Here is a 21,900-nt window from a genome sequence, read left to right as displayed (position 1 = left end):
CTCATTGACTTCTCCCAGCCACAGGCTTCTCCCAAACCACAATGAAGGGGAGTAGAAGTGTAAGGAGAGATGAAATTGAGGTAGCGGTGGCAGGGCTGATGAGGTCTGGAGTGTGGGCCAAGGAAAAGGAAAGCAAGGATCCTTTGTTCTTTGGAACTCAACACATAAAGAAAACATGAGAGACTGGGCACCAGGGCTGCTGAGGGAGGTCGCGGGTGGTGGTGAGGGAACCGCTCCCCAGCGTGCCAGGGGCTGACAAAGTGAGCCACAAAGGGAGTTGCTGGACATTAGCAAGGTCACAGCGTAGGGGGTCGCCATCCTCTCCTGGAGGGTCTGTGGGTCCAATAGGCTTCTGAGACGAGGCCTTAGAAAGGCAACAACAGCTCGGCAGCCGGCACCGCAGCTCGCTGGGCAGGCCCAAGGCCTGGAGGCTCCGGTGCCACCGCTGAAGGGGAACGACTTGGTTCCGGCCGCCTGGAGCGGGCCACACTCTGGCCAGAGTCCTCATGCCGCCTCCAAGAACTACCACCCTAAAGGGGTCCTGGGACACCCGACCCTCCCCAGATCTAGGCAGTGGCAGAAGGAGGGAAGAGGGTGAAAAACAAACAAAAACAGAAACCAGAATGAGAAACAACTCGATGTGCATGTCTCTGCGCTCCACACCTGTGGGCGGCTGCAGAAGCTGGGGTGCGGGGGCCTCTCGGGTCCCCATCCCCAGTTTCCGCTCTCTGAAGGCGGCGCCCGCAGAGCCACCCCAACAGCCCGTGTGCTGCGTGACTGATGGGGGAGAAGTGGGGTCATCCCCAGCCAGACGCACTGCGGGGCTAGCTGGGCCTGGCAGGTGGTGCAGAGGGTCCCCGCTGCAGCACCCCATAAAGGGATTAGAGCATCCCACTCCGACCTCGGGCTCCTGACCCAACGGCCGCGAGGCGGAGACGCCGCAGAGGGACCGCCCCGGCCGCAAAGGGACAGCCCCGGCCGCAAAGGGCGGGGCGGAGCCTGGAGGGAAGGGGGCGGGGCGGGGCCGCCTGGGCGGGCCTGGAAACTGCTGGAAGTATCGCAGTACCGCTGCCGAGGCTCCCTCCGCCGCAAGCAGGAAAAGAGTCCCCCCTCCCCCGCCAGCCCGAGCCGGCGCCTTTCCCGCAGCGGAGCCCCGCCCCGCGGGAGGCCTGGGCTCGCCCGGCAGCCCAGAGGTGGGCTTCCACCTCGGCACCACCCGCGGAAAAGACCCTTTCCCCTTATCGGGCTGCTGGAATGTGTAGGGAAGATTCTAACAAGGGAGGTCGAACCCGGGAGCGTAGGTGGGAGTGGATGGCCCCTTTATAGGCGTCCCTCGAGGCCGGGACTCTTGGGTGTGGAAACGCCTGCCCTGCAGATTTCTCTGGAGGTCAGTGGGGCTCCTCGTCCCTAGATCCGCCGCTTATGTCGCATGAGCATTCCCAGCATCTGTTTCTGACGGTGTCCTGTCTTTGGAGCGCAGAGAAGGGGCTATGAAAACGAGTAAATACGTGCGCTCTCCTTGCCGCTCCGGCTCTTCACCGCCCCCTCCCCTATTTGGCACCATGACGTCAAGGTGGGCGGGCGGCGGCAGGTGCGGGGCTGACCAGCATCCTCCTTTAAGGCGGAGGGATCCGGGAGCGGGCAGCTGGGTTGTGCTTCGCCTGATATAAGGCGACTAGGGGCGCTCCGCCGTTCTCTTGAGTCACCCCCGCGCACGCTTTTTGCGGCCAGCGGGCCCGAGGCAGTCCTTGCCGGTTCATCTCCCTAGTACCTGCGATTCTTATCGTTTAAGGTGAGGCTCCGGTCTTCTCCGGGTTTATTCAGGTTAGGTTGCTCTTTCGAGTTGCTTTCGTGTCTCGCGTCCTTTCCGAGACCCACATTTTGTTGTGCTGCGGCGGCTTTTGGGGTAACGCTCCCATTTTCTTTTGGGGGGTTGGGGGGAGCCCTCGAGCGTAGCCTTTTCTCTGTGTTTGGTGGCGGGGCTTTCTTAGGCGGTTGTGAGGCACCGGCGAGGCGGGCCGCGGAGTGGGGCTGGGCTCGCGGGCAGCTGCACGTGGCGGCCGCGCCGGCCCGGGACGCTGCCATGTTTGTCTCTGCACTTCCGGACGCGGCTACGGGGCGCCGAAGGGTCCCCGCGGGTGGTGGGTGTGCGCGCCCGGGGTGACTCAGCACACCTCGCTCCTGACCGGCTCGTGCCGTTTTCTGTCGGACTCAAGTTTTAAGTGTTCTCGGGTCTTTTCCGTGAGGGTCTGCGGCGAGGGATGTATTTGGTTGCTTGTGGCCTGTCGGGCTTTCTCCTTTTTTCCAGATCTTTGCTGTGGTCGCGGTGGAGGAGGGGCAGTAGAGGGGAGGGGGCAGCTTCTGGGATTCGTGGCTCGTTCCTCCCCCGCCCCTACCCGAGAGCTGAGATTGTTCTGGAAGCTTCGGGAGCCCGGTGCCCCGCCCTGGTGCCCGGATGCTGGGGCGAAGGGAGGCTGCGCGGTGGCGCCCCCTCCTCGCGTGGCTCTGGCCGACGCATGTCCGGCAGTGATGAGAGCCGGCCCCGAAGACTGCGGCCACCATCTTAGTTGTGTTTGGTTTGGTTCTGCTCTTCAGTCATGTGTGCTCAGGGGTCACGGTGGAGCTGCTGCTTTATCGGTTTTTTGTCTTAATAACCCCCCTGGGTGGGCATCCCACCGATCTCTCGAGTTAGTCTCCTGCCACGTGAGGTATCAGTCCCACGTTGTCTCTTTGGGGATATCTAACGGGAGGGCAGTTTCAAATCAGTTGTCCTTCAACGTAAAAATAATTACTTTGGAGGTTGCCGGCAACCACAAGTGGTGGTGGAACAGTGGTTAGTGATTTGCATGTTTAAATGTGTGTGAATTAACCGGGGTTCTTACTCGCATCAGAGATACGCTGGGTTGGGGGCGGTACCCTGCATAGGACCCTAGCATAGGACCAGGTGATGCAGATCTGTGGATCACATAACAGTGGTTTGGCTCCAGAAAACCTTGTAGGAAACAAAGCATTGCATTGAGTGTTCCGCGCCCCCCTCCCCCTATTGTTTTATGACTAAGGGTGCAGCCTGAAGTTTTTACAGGAAAGGATTTTCAGTCTCATTACCTAGCTCAGAACAGTTTGAACTGAATCTCTTAAAGTCTTTATTGTAACTGGGGTGACTTTTATTTTAGATGCCTGAGGAAATGCACCATGGAGAGGAGGAGGTGGAGACTTTTGCTTTCCAGGCAGAAATTGCCCAACTCATGTCTCTTATCATCAATACCTTCTATTCCAACAAGGAAATTTTTCTTCGGGAGTTGATCAGTAATGCTTCTGATGTGAGTGCCCTGGGTGTCTTCATTGGCTTTGTCTTTGAAGTACTCCAAAAAACGGGAGAAGGGGTGGTTTGGCATTTTGTGGTATCGTTAAAGGGGATATAAACTTGTAGTTATAAAAAGGTTTGCCTTATTTTGTGTGGTTTTCAAACTGCAAGTTAAAGGGGTAATCAAAATTTAAGGTATTTGGGAGTTAAAAATTTTTTTTTTTTAAATGAGATGGGTATTAAAGTAGCAGAATTGTAAAATTGCAGTTTGTATTTTCAGGCCTTGGACAAAATTCGCTATGAGAGCCTAACAGACCCTTCAAAATTGGACAGTGGTAAAGAGCTGAAAATTGACATCATCCCCAACCCCCAGGAACGTACCCTGACTCTGGTAGACACAGGCATTGGCATGACCAAAGCTGATCTTGTAAATAATTTGGGAACCATTGCCAAGTCTGGTACTAAAGCGTTTATGGAGGCTCTTCAGGTATGTGGTGTTTTAGCTAGGCACACACCATTCGTATTTATCAGTGTTTGGTTTGCAGTTTCTTTACAACTTGGCCTTTGACTTTTTATAATTTTTTGGCAGGCTGGTGCAGACATCTCCATGATTGGGCAGTTTGGGGTGGGCTTCTATTCAGCCTACCTAGTGGCAGAGAAAGTGGTTGTGATCACAAAGCACAATGATGATGAACAGTATGCCTGGGAGTCTTCTGCTGGGGGTTCCTTCACTGTCCGTGCTGACCGTGGTAAGTTGGCTTTTCTTTAAGGTATCTGAATTACAGTTCTGGGGAAATAGTGATAAAGATCTTGAGCATCTTATCTGTAAAGCAGTTACATTTATATTTCTGTGTTTAGTTTCATTTTCATCCCATTGATTCCCCCCCCCCCCCGTAGGTGAGCCCATCGGCCGCGGTACCAAAGTGATTCTCCACCTTAAGGAGGACCAGACAGAGTACTTAGAAGAGAGGCGGGTCAAAGAAGTGGTGAAGAAGCATTCACAGTTCATAGGTTATCCCATCACACTCTATGTGAGTATGGACAGGGTAACTCAAGTGCAGATACCTGCAGCTTTAGAGAATTGTATGGACCTTTCGTTTTTTGCTTTCTGTACTCTGAATCTATCATATTTGACATTTTTAGCTGGAGAAGGAACGTGAGAAGGAAATCAGTGATGATGAGGCAGAGGAAGAGAAAGGTGAGAAAGAAGAGGAAGAAAAAGATGAGGAGGAGAAGCCCAAGATTGAAGATGTGGGCTCAGATGAGGAGGATGATAGTGGCAAAGACAAGAAAAAGAAGACTAAGAAGATCAAGGAGAAATACATTGACCAGGAAGAACTGAACAAGACCAAGCCCATTTGGACCAGAAACCCTGATGACATCACCCAGGAGGAATACGGAGAATTCTATAAGAGCCTTACCAATGACTGGGAGGATCACTTGGCAGTGAAGGTAAGAAGCCTTGTCTGTTGGCTCAATAGGAGGAGCTGATAATGGACAGGTGGAACTTACGCAGCTGGTTAGTTAGCTGGGAGGTGTGAATGCCATGAGCTTACTTGCCTAGTGGACACTTTCCTCAGTGATCTCATAGTTCATAGTGTCTCTGTGGCAGCTTTACCCATCTGGGGGTCCTGATTTGATGATTTCCTCACAGACCCAAGGATTATACACAGCTTGTACTCCATTGGATTCATTTAGGGCATTAGGGTTTACCTTTTCTCAACAGCTGCTAGAGTGTCTATCCCTGGTAGTTAGGGGGGAAGATCTTTCAAATATTGGATAATTTGGTGTTGGGACAGAAAGCCACTCTTATCTTGAAATACAGAGTTTGGCTTATCTTGTATTTCTTTCAGCACTTCTCTGTGGAAGGTCAGTTGGAATTCAGAGCACTGCTCTTCATCCCCCGTCGGGCTCCTTTTGACCTCTTCGAGAACAAAAAGAAAAAGAACAACATCAAACTCTACGTCCGCCGCGTGTTCATCATGGACAGCTGTGACGAGTTGATACCAGAGTATCTGAGTGAGTGTCTGTGGCTGCCCATGGTGGGTGCCATGCTCCCGGGGGCTGAAGTCCTCATATCTTCTCAGGTTAAGGATCTTCTGTAGTGTAGCGAGTGAAGCCTCAGTGAGGAAACTGGCCCTTCTGTTGAGTTCAGATAGCCCTGTGTACACCTTTGTATTTTTAACCCCTCTGCTGCCCTGCCTTTTTTAAACTGAGCTTCCATGTTTGATTTCAGACTTCATCCGTGGTGTGGTTGACTCTGAAGACCTTCCCCTGAACATCTCCCGAGAAATGCTCCAGCAGAGCAAAATCTTGAAGGTCATTCGTAAAAACATTGTTAAGAAGTGCCTTGAGCTCTTCTCTGAGCTGGCAGAAGACAAGGAGAACTATAAGAAATTCTATGAGGCATTCTCTAAAAATCTAAAGGTAAAGAGGCAGCAAGTACTTGCTTGCTTAATAATTATGATGGATTTTTTTCATTCACACAGGATAAGAGATTATTTCTTAGCAAGATTGTTTTTTGCTTTCCGTTTCTAAAGCTTGGAATCCATGAGGACTCCACTAACCGGCGACGCCTTTCTGAGCTGCTGCGCTATCACACCTCCCAGTCTGGAGAGGAGCTGACTTCTCTCTCGGAATACGTTTCTCGCATGAAGGAGACCCAGAAGTCCATCTATTATATCACTGGTGCGTTGGAGCCTGGGTCTGATCAAAGCCCCTCTGTAGAGGTGGGGAGAAAAGGGGAGGACACTCAAGGATACCTGGGAACTTGCCAGGATAAGGCATACTGGCCCTTGAGTAGTCACACTCAGTAATCCTACAGGTGAGAGCAAAGAGCAGGTTGCCAACTCAGCATTTGTGGAGCGAGTGCGGAAGCGGGGCTTCGAGGTGGTGTACATGACAGAGCCAATTGATGAGTACTGCGTGCAGCAGCTCAAGGAGTTTGATGGGAAGAGTCTGGTCTCAGTTACCAAAGAGGGCCTGGAGCTGCCTGAGGATGAAGAGGAGAAGAAGAAGATGGAGGAGAGCAAGGCCAAGTTTGAGAACCTCTGCAAACTCATGAAAGAGATTTTGGATAAGAAGGTGGAGAAGGTAAGCAATTCTGGAACTAAGTTGTAATAGATGCCTTCAGGTCTATTTCCTGCAGTCTTTGGTCACTATACAATTAGTGGTTTTAGGCACCTTAATTTGTTTAGCGTCATTCTACCTTTTGTTCTCTTAACCAGGCAGATTTAATTCAGGTTGTTATTTCTATTAAACTTACAAAGATGAGGCATTTTTTCCCCTAAGAATAGAACTTCAAATATCATGTTTTCCTTTAGGTGGTTAATATAAACCAAAGGTTTCTGTGATTGTCTGCAGGTGACAATCTCCAATAGGCTTGTGTTTTCACCCTGCTGCATTGTGACAAGCACCTACGGTTGGACAGCCAACATGGAGCGCATCATGAAAGCCCAAGCACTTCGGGACAACTCAACCATGGGCTACATGATGGCCAAAAAGCACCTGGAGATCAACCCTGACCACCCCATTGTGGAGACCCTGCGGCAGAAGGCGGAGGCAGACAAGAATGACAAGGCTGTCAAGGACCTGGTGGTGCTGCTGTTTGAAACTGCACTGCTCTCTTCCGGCTTCTCACTTGAGGATCCCCAGACCCACTCCAACCGCATCTACCGCATGATCAAGCTAGGCTTGGGTGAGTATTCTCGTTCTATTGAGTGAGGCAAGTAGATAAGGAACCGGCCTGGTGGGCACAGATTGGACTGAGCCCTTTTTGGGTCAGATCTCAAGTGGCGTCCTTTCTTACTTTCAGGCATTGATGAAGATGAAGTGACAGCAGAGGAGCCCAGTGCTGCTGTTCCTGATGAGATCCCCCCCCTTGAGGGTGATGAGGATGCTTCTCGCATGGAAGAAGTAGATTAGGAGTTTCTACCTGCAGACTTTGTTGCCTCTGTATAGTGTCCCCAGGGTTCCCCCAGCAGCAGCCCCAGTGGCCTTGGCCCACTTGGTTCCCTCTGCTGATGTCTAGTGGTTTTATTTCTGTCCTTCTAAGGCAGGATACAAGGGCCTCAAGCCCTATCCCTTTCCACATTTGACATGGGGTTTGAATGTTGTGTATTGTTTTTTTGTTTATTTTCTGAAATTAAAGTATGCAAAATAAAGATGATGCAGGTTTTTTATACAGTTCTGCTCTCTTAAAATCTTGTGACCCTCCCATTCCCCATTAAGTATATACAATGCTGCCTTTGGAATTTTCCCTAGCTTCTCTTCCCCAAGTCTTAACCTGCCATCACAGTGAGTATAGGTGATACATGTATGACATTAAAAGCTTTTAAAAGGTCCCTGATAAATTCATAAAGACACACAAATGGGATCTAATCAAACTTAAAGGAAACCATAAAACAGACAACCTGCAGAATGGGAGAAAAATATGTGCAATTGTGACCGAGAAGGGCTTAATTTTGAAAATACACAAACAGCTCGTACAGCTCAATAACAAAACCCAACTAAAAAGTGGTCAGAAGACGAAAATAGACATTTCTCTGAAGAAGACATCTAGGTGGTGGCCAATAGGCACATGAAAAGATGTTCAATGTTGCTAGTTATTTGAGAAATGGATATCAAAACAAGGTACCACACCTCAGCGGCCATCATGAAAAAGTGCAAATAACAGGACTTCCCCTGATGGTCCAGTGGTTGGTTGAGACCCCATACTTCCACTGCAGGGGGCACAGGTTCAATCCCTGCTTGGGGAACTAAGCCCCACTGTGCTGTGTGGCCAAAAAACAAAAAAGCAAAACGAAGTCTAAATGCTGGAGAGGGGGTGGAGAAAAGGGAACTCCTACACTGTTGGTAAGAATGAAAATTGGTGCAACTGTGGAAAACTATGGCAGTTCCTCACACCACTTAGAATTACCATATGATCCAACAATCCCACTCCTGGGCAGATATCCAGATAAAACTAATTCAAATAGATGCATGCACCCCTATGTCCATAGTAGCACTATTCCCAATGGCTTAGACATGCAAACAACAAATGTCCACTGACATTGGATGGATGGATGAAAAAAAGTACACGTATACAGTGGAATACTACTCGGCCATAAAAAATGAAATAATGCCATTTGTAGCAACCTGGATGCAATTAGATTACAATACTAGTTAAAAAGACAAATATCAGTTATATGTGGAATCTAAAATATGACACAAGTGAACCTCTGAATCAGAAATTACAGACGAGAGAACAGACTAGTCGTTGCCGAGGGGGATGGGAGAGTGGGGGAGGGAGACAGTGGGAGGTTGAAGTCAGCAGATGTAAGCTTTCATATTAACAAGAATGGATGAACAGGGTCCTACTGTATAGCACAGAGAACTATATTCACTATCCTATGATAAACCATAATGGAAAAGAGTATTTTTTAAAAAGTATGTTTAACTGAGTCACTTTGCTGTGCAGCAGAAATGAATGCAACACTGTAAACCAACTATACTTCAATTTAAAAAAATAGTGATCAAAAGAAAAAAGTCACACAACACTGAAAGTATAAGTGGTATCTTTGAACTACCATGTAACACTTTCAAAAGTTCCTTTCCTGAAGCATATACAGAGGGTCTTCCACTCAAAAATTTTTGACTTTACTGTGGTAGTACCAAAGCGCACACATGCAGTAGAAACTACTTTTGAGTTTTGATCTTCCCCTGGGCTGACAGTATGAGGTAACTTCACTGGTGTTGCTGGGCATTGAGCTGCAGTTTCCAGTCAGCCACTTGGCCACAAACAAGTGGTACACGTAACGACCATTGTTTTTTCATTTTCAGTATTAAGTTAAATGAGATATTTGAAACAGCAGCTGCTATTTGTAATACAGCAACTGTAGGCTGTTCTGAGCTGATGGAAGTTTCAGGTATCCTAAGCTATGTTAGGTGTATTAAACACATTTTTACTTCTGATGGGTTTACTGGACATAACCCCATCTGAAATTGAAAGTCTGTACTTCAGTCAACCAAAACACAGGACCAAGCCCACTGCAGCAATTTAATTTAATAAAATAAAATTATAAGAGCAAAAGTTACATTTCCGAAGTACCAAAACCTGCAACTGGCTCATGGAGCAGAGCCTAGGGATCCAGGAGCAGAGGGGATGGTGGTGCTGGGTGGGACTCCCAACCCCCTCCCCCAGCAGAGCACCACCTTTCACTTACTCTCCTGGGAAAGCAGCATTTGGAGCCTACAACACTTGTGCTTCTCTCGCCAGAGTAAGAAATGCAGGTCTCTCCGAGTCTGAAAGGGTGGGTATTCAAGGTAGGGGGACAAGCACAGATGAGGTGTTGGCAGAGCCTATAGGGCACGACTTCAGGGAACTGGGAGGAAGGAGGGGCTTTGGAAAGTGCCTCTGCCTTCTCAACACTGCCCCTTCCCTCCGCCTCTTCCCACTGTTATCTCCACCCTGGGAAGAATCCTGCCCACTAGAGGAGGCGTGACTTAAGGCAAAGGGGAAGGCTGCCTCCTGGGCTCCCTACCCCCAACTGCAGAGCTGGTCTGAGATACTGAGAAACCTGCATCTTGCCCTGGAGCCTGCCACCTCCAAGAAGTTACAGTAGGAGAGGAAAACTGGTACAGTGAGAGGGTCCTATTCACTCAATCCTCAGGCCCCTCAAACCTTCTGCACAGATGACTCGACTGGCACAACCTTTTTCCCCCGCTGCTTTAAACGGCCCCGGGCGTAGACTCGGAGCAGGAGGGCAGCAAAGACCACAGCCACCCCCAGGGCCCCCACCACAGTGACAGTGTGGCCATAGAGAAGGCAGGAGAGGAGGATGGCAAAAGCCTGGCGGAGGGTCATGATGATGGTGAAGACGGCAGCCCCAAACTGCCCAATGGTGTAGAAGATGAAGAGCTGGCCACACGCAGAGCAGATGGACAGCAGCAGGGTGTGGGCAGCAAACTCGCTGTGTCGTCCCATGAAGCGGAAGCCCTCTAGGAGGGCCCCCTGCTCTAGCAGGGAGCCCACTGTGAAGAGGCAAGAGAAAAGGTTGACCCCAAACATCATCTGCACCGATGACATCTTATAGGCGAACAGGGCATCCTGCCAGTTGGAGGTGAAGCTGTCAAAGGCAATGTAGCCTGCCAACAGGATGAGGCCTGAGAGCGTGGTGGCTGGGGAGCTGTGGGGCTCCGGTCCGCTGGACAGCAGAAACATGCTGACCCCGATGGAGATGAGGCCGGCTGTCAGATATTCCCAGTGCTCATAGCTGCGCCGAGACACCAATTTTCCCATCAGCATAACAGGAATCACCTTGGAGGCCTTGGCCAGCACCTGGGTGGGGAAGCTGACAAACTTGAGAGCTTCATATTGGCACCAGCTGCTAAGCACATTCGACAGGCTGGCAAAGGAGTACCGGTACATGGGTGCCCCATGCCGGGGCTGCTTGCATAAGATGCAGTAGAAGCCAGCCACCATCAGTGCCAGGATGCGGTTCATGAGCACCAGGAACTGTGAGTCTGAGAAGCGCTCACCTGGTGATGTAGCTGTGGCCCCGTAGCTGCGGGTCATCACTCTTTCCTGCAACACTCCCCATGTCAGATAAGACACCTGGATGGGGAAGGGTGGAGACAGAGGAGAAGATAAGCAAGAGAAGGAAAAGGCAGGCCAAAAAGCATCCCAACAACCTCCTTCTTCCTCAGCATGACGTCAAAAATGATTACACAGAGAGCATAAATATCTTTAGTAACTAGAAGTTACTTTCCTCTTCTCTCCTAAACCTGGATTCACCTTGCAGGGAATCAGGTGTGTGTGAAACACAAGAACAGATGCTTTAGGACTGACCAGACCCTGTTTGTCCCCACAGTAGGGTATGTTGGAGCCAACTCCATCCCAAGTATTTTCTTCTCTATTTTCAACCAATTCCAGGAGGCAAGACTTCTTAAAGAGTGGACACCTGTTAGTTCAACGTGGTATACGAGGTGGAACCAGAAGTGCCCACTCCAAAATGCCATGAGGTCAGCATCTCAGCACCCTACACATGCAGTAGTGGGGAAAGGCTGAAACTTCTATCAGTGGCTTTACAGTATATGAAACACATCATTACAAAGGGAATGGAGAAATCACAGAAGGTAGAGAAAGGAGGAAAGAAAAGGCAAGGTTTCCTTCAACCATCCCTAAGAAGATGGTGTGCCTCTAGGAGGAGGACACAACACAACCACCAGCAAACTCTTGGGACTGGTGGGGTGAAAGCTCTGGTTCCACAAAATCCCTGCCCGCGGGGACCCGACACAGGAGGAGTGGCAGAGCCTGCCTACCTACCTGGAGCCCCGAGGCACAAAAGAGCAGCTTCAGGGCCTGCCAAGTGGGACTGGTCTCTGTTGGCTCTGCCCGGGGAGCCAGGGGAACCTCATCCGGGGCCTTGGGTTCATTGCCAAACACACAAATTTTCACCAGGGGGAAGCAGAGACCCCTGCCTGGAGAAAGCACACAAGGTGAAACCCCAAACTTCTCCCTAGCACCTCATCTTCCCAACAGCTGCCAGCCTGCCCTGCTGGCCGCCCTTCCTCCCTTGCCAAGCCACATCCCCTTTGGCCTGTTGGCCAACACTCGTAATATAGACCGAGCAAAGTTTCCCACTCTTTCCCCACACACCTGTCTCCAGGTAGTTCTTCCGCCTGAAGTACTGCACCAGCAGGTAGCCAGGTACCATAAAGCTCGCATAGCCAGCCGCGTTCACCAAAAAGCGGAAGAACCATAGCTGGGTCCAAGACTCCGGAGGGGATTCGGCGTTCTCCCCACCTGCCCCGAGAGAGGGGAGAACAGCCAGCACCACCACTGCCCACCACCTGCGGGGACCGCGGGGAGAAGGATCAGGCTGCAGCTCCTCACCCTCTGGGCCCTCCAGAGGGGATGACACTGGAGAAGGGCCCGGAGTCTCCTCCCCGCCCCTTTCAGCTGCAGCCCAGCGCGGACAAAGAGCCTCTCTCTCTCCTGGGGGGGCCGGCGCGGGCCAGGCAGGGCTCCCTCCATCCCTCAGAGCGGACCCGCCCCTCCTGCCACACAGGTTCCTTCTGTTCCCTCCAGCGCCCGCCGGCCGCTCCGGCCACAGGCGGCGTCCCCCGACCCCGCCCTCGGGGCTCCCGGAGCGCCAGGGTCCCCAGACTTCTCCGCCCGACACTCCCAGAACTCCCGAGGAGCACAACGCCACGACGCGCCCCCACCCGCGCCGGCGCGGGACAGCGCTAGGCCGGCCTCGCGCCCGGCAGCTGGGACCCCACCCGGGCCCCGCGCGGAGGAGCGCTGGTCACGTGGCGTGGGGCTCGGTCACGTGGGCTCGCCGCTCCCCCAGCCCCCCACCTGGCGTCCATGGTCCCGGCCGCGTGGGGCGGAGGGGGGCCCCGGGCCGCGCGCTCCCTCCGCTCCCGCTGTTGCCTCCAGGAGCAGCAGCCGAGCCGCCGGCTAGCGGAAGTGCCGCGCTCTTCCCGCCTCCCTCCCCGCGGCCGCCCCTCCGCCCCCGGCCGCGACCACGCAGCGCCCCGGGCCGCCGCCGGGCCACAGCGCCCCCTCGCGGCTCGGCGGGAGACACGGCGCGGCGCGCGGGAGCCGGGCTGCCTCTGTTCGCGGGAAGCGGGAGCTCCAGCCCAGTGCCGCCCCCGCTTGGTCATCGCCCTTGGCCCTCAGCGCCGGCCCGGAGGGGGCGGTGACCGCTGCCATCCTAGGGACGGGGACATAGAGGTTCTGCATCCCGGGAACATCCCTTTATGTTACCGCTTCCCCGTTTTCTGACAGGAAGACGTCTCCTTCCTTTGGGGGCTGCGCCAGCGTTTCTGTCTCCCCATCCCCATGACCTTCGAGGTTCTGCATGACCTGGCCTCCGTCTGCCTCGCGCACTCGCCCACCCCCTGCAAGAGCCCCACTGGCCTACTTTCAGTTCTTCTAATTCACCAAAAGCCTTCCCCGGAAAGCTATCCCCCTGTCCCCTACCCAGGCCTCCCCTGCCCACCCAAAGTATGGCACTCCACCCACTCCACTGTTCTCTCGCCCACGATTCTTTTCCTTCTATTGCAACTTGCAATTATATAGTTATTTGGATGTTTATGATTTTAATGGCTGCCTCATTCACTAGACTATAACCTCCAAGTGGCCAGAAACCCTGTTATTTTACTCGCGCATATTCTATCCCAGCATAGGCCTGATCTAATAGGCGCCACAAACATACGTGACATGAGAGAAAACAACATACAAAGCCACACTCCCTCGTGTCACCCTCCACAGGCTAGCCCTTCTCTCCAGCCTCCTCCAGGGCCATGGTGAGGCTTCCCACTTGCATCTTCTCCCTCCTCTTTCTCCTCCTCCGTCCCGCTGCATTTCCACAGAAAGGGAACGGGTCTGTGCTGGACAGAGAGGCCTGAAGACCATTAGCCTCCCTACCCTCCCTCGCAAGGCCCTACCCTGTTCAAGTGACAATTTCCTTCTCTCTGCCTCCACCACAAGGTCACAGGGCAGGGCTGTCTCAAAATCCCCAATGTGCACAGACAGGCACTCGCACAAAACAACTCGGGGTGGTGGGGGGATGGAGGATGGGAGGGGGTTAAAAGTCTCTGCTGTTTTAAAGGTTTTTTGCTTTTGGGGGGTTTTTTTTGATTAATTTATTTACTGGCTATGTTGGGCCTTCACTGCTGCACATGGGCTTTAGTTGCGGCGAGTGGGGGCTACTCTTCATTGTGGTGCACGGGCTCTTCCTTTTGGTGGCTTCTCTTGTGGAGCAAAGGCTTTAGGCGTGCGGGCTTCAGTAGTTGTGGCACATGGGCTCAATAGTTGTGGCTTGAGGGCTCTAGAGCTCAGGCTTAATAGTTGTGGTGCGCGGGCTTAGCTGCTCCATGGCATGTGGGATTTTCCCGGAGCAGGGATAGAACCCAAGTCCCCTGTACTGGCAGGCGGATTCTTAACCACTGCACCACCTAGGAAGTCCTCTCTGCTGTTTTAGTGTCATGTTACTGAAACTCGCCCTTCCCCAAAGGCTCAGTTCAGGGCCTTCTGTATGAAGTCTTTAACGGTATTTCAAAGTCCTCTTCAATGGACCCCTTCAGGGCCCTGCTCACTCACAGTTCAGTATCTCTCCTCACTCAGGAGAGTCCATGTCATTCTACTGGCTGGCAGCTTCAGGCTGACCCCATGTGGGTAGGGACAAGAGCCCCGCCGTTTTCAACAGAGGCGAACAGTCTTCGCCCAGGCTGCCTGGGGCTTTAGGGGTCCTTCCATCCACCTGGAAGCGCTTCCTTCCAGACTGGCTCTCTTATTTGCGGTCCCTCCTCTCAGCTCAGGACTGTGCTGGCCCCAGGCTCTGGCCTCAGCAGTCCCCAGGACACAGGGCCTAGGCCCAAACTGCAGCAGCTGTGGCTCCAGCTTCCTGATGGGAAGCGGTGGAGTGTCCGGGGCCCCAGAGCCTATCCCGGCTTCAGTCAGCACACAGCAGTGGCTTCCCCGAGATCTTCAGGTCATCGAAGGGCAAAAGGGCGAAGGGCTGAGGGAGAGGATAGAGAGAAGCACGATCAGGGCCCATGGACAAAGGCAGTGGGGGAAGGAGCTGGGCGACCTACCGGGCCCTTTCCTCCTCACCAGGTGATGGCTGAAGGACATCAGGGAACAAATCTTCCCACCAACCCCCAAAACAGTGGTCCCTCAGGGTTAATGGAGCCTGTTTTTGTCTGGGGAGGGAGGTGTCGGGAAAGGGTACTCACAAAGCATTTGGAATATTTTTTCACGTCAAACATTTAAAAATCGGAAAGATTCTACTGAAAATCTAGGTGTCATCTCTCTTAAAAAAATTCCAAGACCTGGAAATACTGGGCCCACATTGCTCCTCTACAAGTATCTGCTGAAGCTGAGTAGAGGGACCCTCAGACAAAAGACTGTCTGCTCTCCCGCAGGCCCCACCCCCTGGCTCTCTTCTACCCAGCCTGCTTCGCTGTTGCACGTTAGCTGCACGGCTTCTGTGGGAGTCAAGGTTTGGGCCCCTGGTCTTGACCAACTAAGAACACAGGCTGAGAGAGGGGCAGAGGCTTGCCCACAGTCCCACAGCTGGTGAGCGGGAGAGTTGTGGATTACACCCTGGGCTCCTAACTCCTTGGCGCTTCCAGCTATTATAGCGCCCGTCTCCACGAGGGATGTGGGAGGCCCTGAATAGCAGAGCTGAGTGTCTGCCTCTTACATCTTCGGCCAGGTCCTGGGGAGTCTCGTCCTCCACGTTTCGCAGCAGAGAGTCGGCGCCTGCCTCGCACAGGGTGGATGAGATGCCGCTGAGGCCCCGGCCCGCCGCCAGGTGCAGGGGAGTGCACCCATTGAGCATGCGGGCGTCCACCCGGGCCCCAGCCTGAAGCAGGAACTGCACCAGCCCCCGCTCCTGGGTCTCCACGGCCAGGTGCAGCGCTGTCTTCCCGCTCGTGCCCTCCTGCAGGGGAAGAAGGATGTCAGCCAAGGCCCTTGAGAGGAGGGATGCCGGGCCTGGGCCCTAGGCCGGGCAGCACCCTGACTGGCCATCTCACCTGTGCATCAATGTCAGCTCCGTTCTGAAGCAGCAGTTCCATGAGGGGCCGATTCCTCTGCAGGGTGGCGATGTGGAGACACGCCAGACCTGGGATGGGGGGAGGATGGGGGCTGCATGCACCAGCTCGCTCTCTCTCCCTTTCTTCAGGGACCGCCCTTACCCCTCGATCCCAAGGGAACCCCTGCCCACTCAGTGCCTCTGATCACAGGACGGTTAAAACACAAACCCAAAAATCCCCTCCAAAGTGTTGGGGGAAAGGAACTCAAAGTTTCCACCTTTTCAGAGTCATGTTACTGAAACTTTCACGCTTCAGGGGTCAGGTTGCTGAGTGACGCCCCCCTTACACACACCCTCTCCTAACACACACGCCCCTCCCCCGGACACACACACAGACTCACTCTCTTTCTAAAACTCTACCTGCCTTCAGCCCCTGTCCAAAAGCCACCTTCTTGAGAGCTCTCTGGGTCCTCAGGCCCCAGCCCCTCCCCAGGGACCACCTCCTCCCATGAGCTCCCCTAGGCTTTTTGCTAGCTCCTTTCTGGCCTGGGCCCCTGTCTTGCCCCTCTCCGCTTAAAGAACTAGATTCAAATTCACACCTCTCACCTCTTTCAAATCTCTATTCAAATGTCCCTGCTCCATGAGGGTTTCCCTGACCACCCTGTTTAAAAATCACATCCACCCCCACCCTCCACACTCCAGTCCCCTCACTCGGCTCTACTGTCCCCACAGCAGTGACTGCCTGTTAACCTCCTAGAGGACTCACTTCTTATGCTTATTGTTTGCCTCAGACATTCTCTGTTTTGCTCACAGAGGCGAGCCTGGCTCCTACAACAATGTCTGGTGCATCAAAAGCCCTCAGTACATTTTTGTTGAATGAATTAATGAGTTCATCTAATCTCTATTAAACTGAATACCTTGAGGGCAAGTTTAGCTCTCTGCTTAGCATATAGGAGGTTCTCGATAAATTCTAAATAGAATCTATCCATCCATTCATCCATTCATTCTGTCAGCAAAGGTGTTCCGAGTACCTATGTGCTTGGAACTGGAGATGCATCCGTGGACAAGCTGCGATCCTCCCTTCCCTAAGAGTGGGGTCCCTGTCTCCCATCCCCTCCTCATCCCACGGGCCCTGAGTCTGCCCGCACCTTGCCAGTTTTGCAGCTGGAGGTCCAGGGAAGGAGGCGATCCTCTGCCTGGCTCTGGCCGCCCCTCCAGCAGGCAGCGAGCACAGGCCAGGTGCTGGCGCTGGCACGCCACATGCAGGGCCGTGTCACCGAGTCGGTCCTGTAGCACCCGGCTGGCCCCCTTCAGCACCAGGGCCCGAACTGCACCTGGCTGGTCCATATATACAGCCAGATGGAGTGCTGTCTGCAGGCACAAAGAGAGGGTCACAGGGCCACTGCAGTATGCTCCCACTTCCAGGAACACGCTAGGGTGGACACAGAAATTGCCAGAGGCCAGCACCTTCTTTGAGGACTGCTTATAAAGGCTAAGGCCCTAGTCTTCCTTCTATTACCAGCCCCCCACCACCAAGCTCTTGGGACCCCAGTTCTGGAGGCAAGGTGAGGGAATTGGCCCCCTATTGTTCTTTTAGGCCCCCTAAACCCTGGAGAAAGGATGGAGCGGGGGTCAGGGTCTAGCTTCTCACCCTCTGGGGAGACCTCTGTTATCTTAGGTGATGGAGGGAGGTTGGGGGAGGGGACAGAGGCACCAGGCAGTCTCCACCCGGCACACTCCTCCTTGAGTGCTCCGTGCAGACGTCACCTCCTGCACTAAGCCTTCCCTGGCTGCTTCCCACAGACATGGGTTCCCGTGGCAGCTGGCATGTGTCTCCATCACAACTCTTGTCACCATGCTGTGTAATCAGGGCTCCTAGCCCCGTGTCTGGCATACAAGTTTCCTGAGGGGGCAACCTAAGGATGCTGTGTGGCTGCTGGGGACGACTGCCGGGGCCGACATAGCTGTCTGGGCTCAGCCCGCCCTCTCCACCCACCTGATAAAGGTTGTTCTGAATGTCCAGGACCTCCTGAGGCAGCAAAGACAGGCAACACAGCAGCACAGCCGGGGCCTCGTGAATCACCGCCAGGTGGATCAGCCTGGGAGGCAGAGGCGAAGTTTGGGGTCAGGGCCCAGGCCAGAGAGAGCGGGCTGGGGTCCTGGGGTTAGAAGGAACACATCACCCTCTAAGTTGCCACCCGTAGGGCAGGTGCAGGAAGTGAGAGTTTGGGCCAGGAAGTGAGGGTTGGAACGGGAAGCCAGGATCCTGGGGGTGGGAGCTCCAAATTCCCATCTCTGGCCTTCGGGAGGGCCTTGGCTGAGGGACAGTGCAGGCAGGGTGCTAATGGGACAAGGTCCTTCCTGTCCAGCCTGCCTACACCCTGCTCCCCTCTGGCCCCAGGGCCCCGCCAGGCAGCTGCAGCTCAAAGCCAAACTGAAAGCTGCTGGGGTAGCACGGAGGTGGTTTCCAGGGCTGGGCTCCCCATCTCTGCCCCCCTCAGTGCAATGGGGAGGACAGAGAGGGCAGGGGGCAGGCCACTCCCCTCCCCTCCCCTCAAAACACGCTCCAAGAGAGAGGAGACAGACACTCTCGGCAGAGAAGCAAGCAGCCCCCTGTCCTGCTGCCCTCCACGGGGCAGCCAGGAGGCCACTCTGCAGATGGCAGGGCCTGGGCGGGGCCTGACCTGGGGCCCCCGCTCCTGTGTGCACCTCCGAGGGGGGTTCTGTGCAGAGCAGAAAATGTGTGCTTGGTGGGGGATAAAGAGCCTTAGCCTGGGGTGGTGGGGTGGCTAGGAGGGGAAGTTCCAGCCCTGGGGTTTCCCCACATCAGGTGGGGAAAATGAAAGCCAGAGCTGGAGGGTCTAGGCTGGGGACAGCTGCCTCGGGGCATTCGCCAGGGGGGTAGCTTGGCTGAAAGGCCCGGCTAGGCTGGGGAGGGGGCTGCTCAGGCGGGAGGGGCGCCGGCTTTGGTGGCAGGCGAGGCCCAGGAGAGAGGGACGGAGGGAGGGAGGAACCACGCTGGAAATCCCCTCGGCCAGGGCCTGCACTCTGGTCACATTCCTGCAGCCACCTCCCTCTCTCCCTCAGTCTCCCCTCCTCCCACTTCCTCTCCCCACTTCCATACGTCCCACAGCCCAGACACCTCCGGAGGGAAGAAAGTACCCCGTCCTCTAGGGGAACCCCCAGGGGAGTCTTGACACCTTTCCCCCCAACCCCCATTGGGTCTAGACACCACAACTGTCTCTAACTAGAGAAGGTGAAGGCTCGGGCTGAGGGGCTCACAAAGGAGGGCAGGCTCAGAAACCTCCACTCCCGGGTCAAAGGTCAGCCATAGTATGCTGCGAGGAGCCCGCACAATCTTGACTGTTGGCCTGAGGGCTGGTGATCTGGGCACAGAGTACAGAAAGGCCTAGGGCCGCCCGCTACTCACGACCCTTGCATCTCCAAAAAAGCAGGTCAAGACAGATATCTCCTGCCTCCTCAGCCCCGTTCATTCCAGCATCCCAGATCTGGGACCCCAGCCCCCCCCCCCGACTCTGTTTCTCACCCCCAAATCCCAGCCACTCCCTCTCCTGTCGGTGTTTTCTTTCTCCTGAGAGGGCAAATCCTCAAGTGCTCAGCCCCTGGCACACAACTGCCTCTTATTTCAACTGCCCCCCAGCCCAGTCTCCACCAAGCTCCACCTGGGCCTGGGGAGGAAGGATGACGTGAAGGGGCCACACAGGACAGTGAGGGGGACTTGTGGGGCTCAGGAGGTGGAGAGTGTCGGTAAGGCTGACTCTAGCCCTCACTTCCCCTTTCTCAGCAGAGGAGGAAGTTAGCTGGGGCAGTCGGCCGCTTGTCTGTCTGCTGGGGCAAGAGTGCCCCAGCCTGGCTCACCTCCTCCTCCTCAGGGCCAGCCTCAGCAGTGCACCCTGGCAGCACCCCGAACCCCAGCTTCCTGGGCCCACTGGCAGCCTGTAACCGGCCCCTCTTGTTCCTTGAGACAGAGCATTCTGAGGTCAGAGGCCAGGAATCCCAGATATTGAGCAAACAAGGATGCCCTGTCCCCCCTCTCCCCCCGCCGCAAGGAAAAAACAAAACAAAACTGGGCTGGTCAGGGGAATTTTCTCTTCCTAAGCATGGGTTACTGGTAGATTTCCAAGATGCTAGCTGGGGTTCCAGGTGCCTGGTAAGGGCCCTGCCAATAGGTGGGGCAGACAGATGATGCCAGGTCCTCTGGACTGGGCCTGGCTACAGATCAAAAGTGGGCTGAGAGTTAAGTTTGGAAGAGAGAATGGGGACTGCCCCTTCCCGAGCTGGTGCCTTGAGGGATTCTCACATAGGGGGTGCCCAGCCTGCCGCGACTCCTGGGGAGGCCCTGAGTTAGCACTGGGAGGGAGGAAGGGGTCCTGTCCTATCCTAGCCCCCATACTCACGTGTCTCCGTCCTCGGAGATGTACGTGAGTGCCTCCAGCTGCTGAGGGCTCAGCGCCCCCGCTGCGGGAAGCGGCGAGTCTGGGGCTGGGTCCTCGGTCTTGGGGTCCCCCAACAAGGATAGGGGCTCAGTGAGCGATGAGGATCCATAGGTAGAGTCAGCTCGCTCCCCGTCGGTGTCTTCCTTCTCCTCTGGCTCCTTGGCGGTTCCCGGAGGATGAGCCCAGGGCTGGGGGCCTCTCCTGTCTGAGGGCCCAGAGGCTGGGGCCGGAGTGGGCTCCGGCAGGGAGCGCAGAGAGCGCAGGGACTCGATGCCCGAGTCATACTGGCTTTCATCCGTCTCGTCCGGCCCCTTCCGCGCCTCCGACATCCCCGCGGCGCCGGCCGGCAGGGGCCCGCTCCGAGCAAGATCCGACTCCGCGCCGCCTTTCCGGGTTGCAGGTCTGCCTTACAGAGCGCGTGCTGGGCCCGGAGTGGCCTCCTTCCCAAGCTGCGGGGGCCAGAGGGGTCGGCGAGAAGCGTGGACGCCGCTCAGGGCGCTGGCGGGGTGCTCGGCAGCCGCTACTCGGGGCAGCTGGGCAGCCCGGTCTGATGCGCTCGCTCGCCCCGCCCTCAGGCCCCGCCCCCGGCAGGCGCCGCGCTTCCGGACCGAGGCCCCGCCCTTCGGAATCCCCCTTACCCCGCCCTCTGCTTTGGCTCTGAGTCAGGGGTTCCCCCGTTCTGACTCACTTGCGCCTTAATTCACCCATTCACTCACTCATTCATTCACTCATCCAACCATCCATTCATTCACTCTTTCCCCCTTCCTTCTTCCTTCCATTTATTAATTCCATGCATTCTTTCCTTCCTTCACGTCCTGTTTCTTCATTCATTTTTCCCTTTCACTCATTTATTCATTCTTTTTTTAAATTAATTTATTAATTTATTTATTGACTGTGTTGGGTCTTCGTTGCTGTATGCGGGCTTTGTCTAGTTGTGGGAAGTGAAGGCTGCTCTTTTTTGTGGTGCAGGGGCTCCTCATTGCTGTGCCTTCTCTTCTTGCCGAGCACGGGCTCTAGGCGCACGGACTTCAGTAGTTCGGCAAATGGGCTCAATAGTGGCTCAATAGTTGTGGCGCACGGGCTTAGTTGCTTCTCCGCTTGTGGGATCTTCCTGGAGTAGGGATCGAACCCGTGTCCCCTGCATTGGCAGGTGGATTCTTAACTACTGCGCCACCTAGGAAGCCCCCATTCATTTGTGGGTTTTTTTTTTTAATATATAAATTTATTTATTTATTGGCTGTGTTGGGTCTTCATTGCTGCCCACGGGCTTTCTCTAGTTGCTGCGAGTGGGGGCTACTCTTCATTGTGGTGCGCGGGCTCCTCATTGTAGTGGCTTCTCTTGTTGTGGAGCGTGGGCTCTAGGCACATGGGCTTCAATAGTTGTGGCACATGGGCTCAATAGTTGTGGCTTGCGGGCTCTAGAGCACAGGCTCAATAGCTGTGGCGCACGGGCTTAGTTGCTCCGTGGCATGTGGAATCTTCCCAGAGCAGGGCTCGAACCCGTGTACCCTGCATTGGCAGGCAGATTCTTAACCACTAGGAAGTCCCATTCACTTGTTTTTAAAGCAGTATTGATTAATCGTCTGCAGGAGCTGGGTATCTTCTGGGG

At 54.5% G+C, this 21,900-nt stretch overlaps 3 protein-coding genes across 4 annotated transcripts; 1 reads left to right on the top strand and 2 right to left on the bottom strand.

The window, feature by feature from the left end:
* Window positions 1–1,556: 1,556 nt before the first annotated feature.
* HSP90AB1 (heat shock protein 90 alpha family class B member 1) lies at window positions 1,557–7,489 on the top strand. Its single transcript, XM_057698988.1, has 12 exons — window positions 1,557–1,792; window positions 3,174–3,320; window positions 3,585–3,791; window positions 3,894–4,053; window positions 4,202–4,335; window positions 4,448–4,756; window positions 5,158–5,323; window positions 5,541–5,731; window positions 5,845–5,992; window positions 6,129–6,397; window positions 6,668–7,001; window positions 7,119–7,489. Exons 2-12 carry the CDS (start codon window positions 3,174–3,176, stop codon window positions 7,226–7,228), a joined length of 2,175 nt encoding a protein of 724 aa, XP_057554971.1. The 5' UTR covers window positions 1,557–1,792; the 3' UTR covers window positions 7,229–7,489.
* Window positions 7,490–8,948: 1,459 nt separating this feature from the next.
* SLC35B2 (solute carrier family 35 member B2) lies at window positions 8,949–12,771 on the bottom strand. 2 transcript variants are annotated; one of them, XM_057698989.1, is made up of 4 exons: window positions 12,648–12,771; window positions 11,943–12,136; window positions 11,610–11,764; window positions 8,949–10,898 (listed from the first exon to the last, which is right to left on the bottom strand). In XM_057698989.1, the coding sequence occupies exons 1-4, from the start codon at window positions 12,656–12,658 to the stop codon at window positions 9,960–9,962; spliced, it is 1,299 nt and encodes a 432-aa protein (XP_057554972.1). In that variant the 5' UTR covers window positions 12,659–12,771; the 3' UTR covers window positions 8,949–9,959. The 2 variants fall into 2 exon arrangements, with proteins under 2 accessions (XP_057554972.1, XP_057554973.1); XM_057698990.1 differs by lacking the exons at window positions 11,610–11,764; window positions 11,943–12,136 and having other exon boundaries at window positions 12,648–12,741.
* Window positions 12,772–13,838: 1,067 nt separating this feature from the next.
* On the bottom strand, window positions 13,839–20,833 carry NFKBIE (NFKB inhibitor epsilon). Its single transcript, XM_057699725.1, has 6 exons — window positions 20,253–20,833; window positions 17,831–17,933; window positions 16,983–17,205; window positions 15,836–15,924; window positions 15,502–15,741; window positions 13,839–14,814 (listed from the first exon to the last, which is right to left on the bottom strand). The coding sequence occupies exons 1-6, from the start codon at window positions 20,618–20,620 to the stop codon at window positions 14,749–14,751; spliced, it is 1,089 nt and encodes a 362-aa protein (XP_057555708.1). The 5' UTR covers window positions 20,621–20,833; the 3' UTR covers window positions 13,839–14,748.
* Window positions 20,834–21,900: the final 1,067 nt, after the last annotated feature.

This window comes from Hippopotamus amphibius, chromosome 11 (genome assembly GCF_030028045.1).
Source record: "Hippopotamus amphibius kiboko isolate mHipAmp2 chromosome 11, mHipAmp2.hap2, whole genome shotgun sequence".
In the NCBI taxonomy this organism is placed as follows: Eukaryota; Metazoa; Chordata; class Mammalia; order Artiodactyla; family Hippopotamidae; genus Hippopotamus; species Hippopotamus amphibius.
Note: the sequence above shows the minus strand (reverse complement) of the source record. Positions and strands in the feature narration are given on the sequence as shown.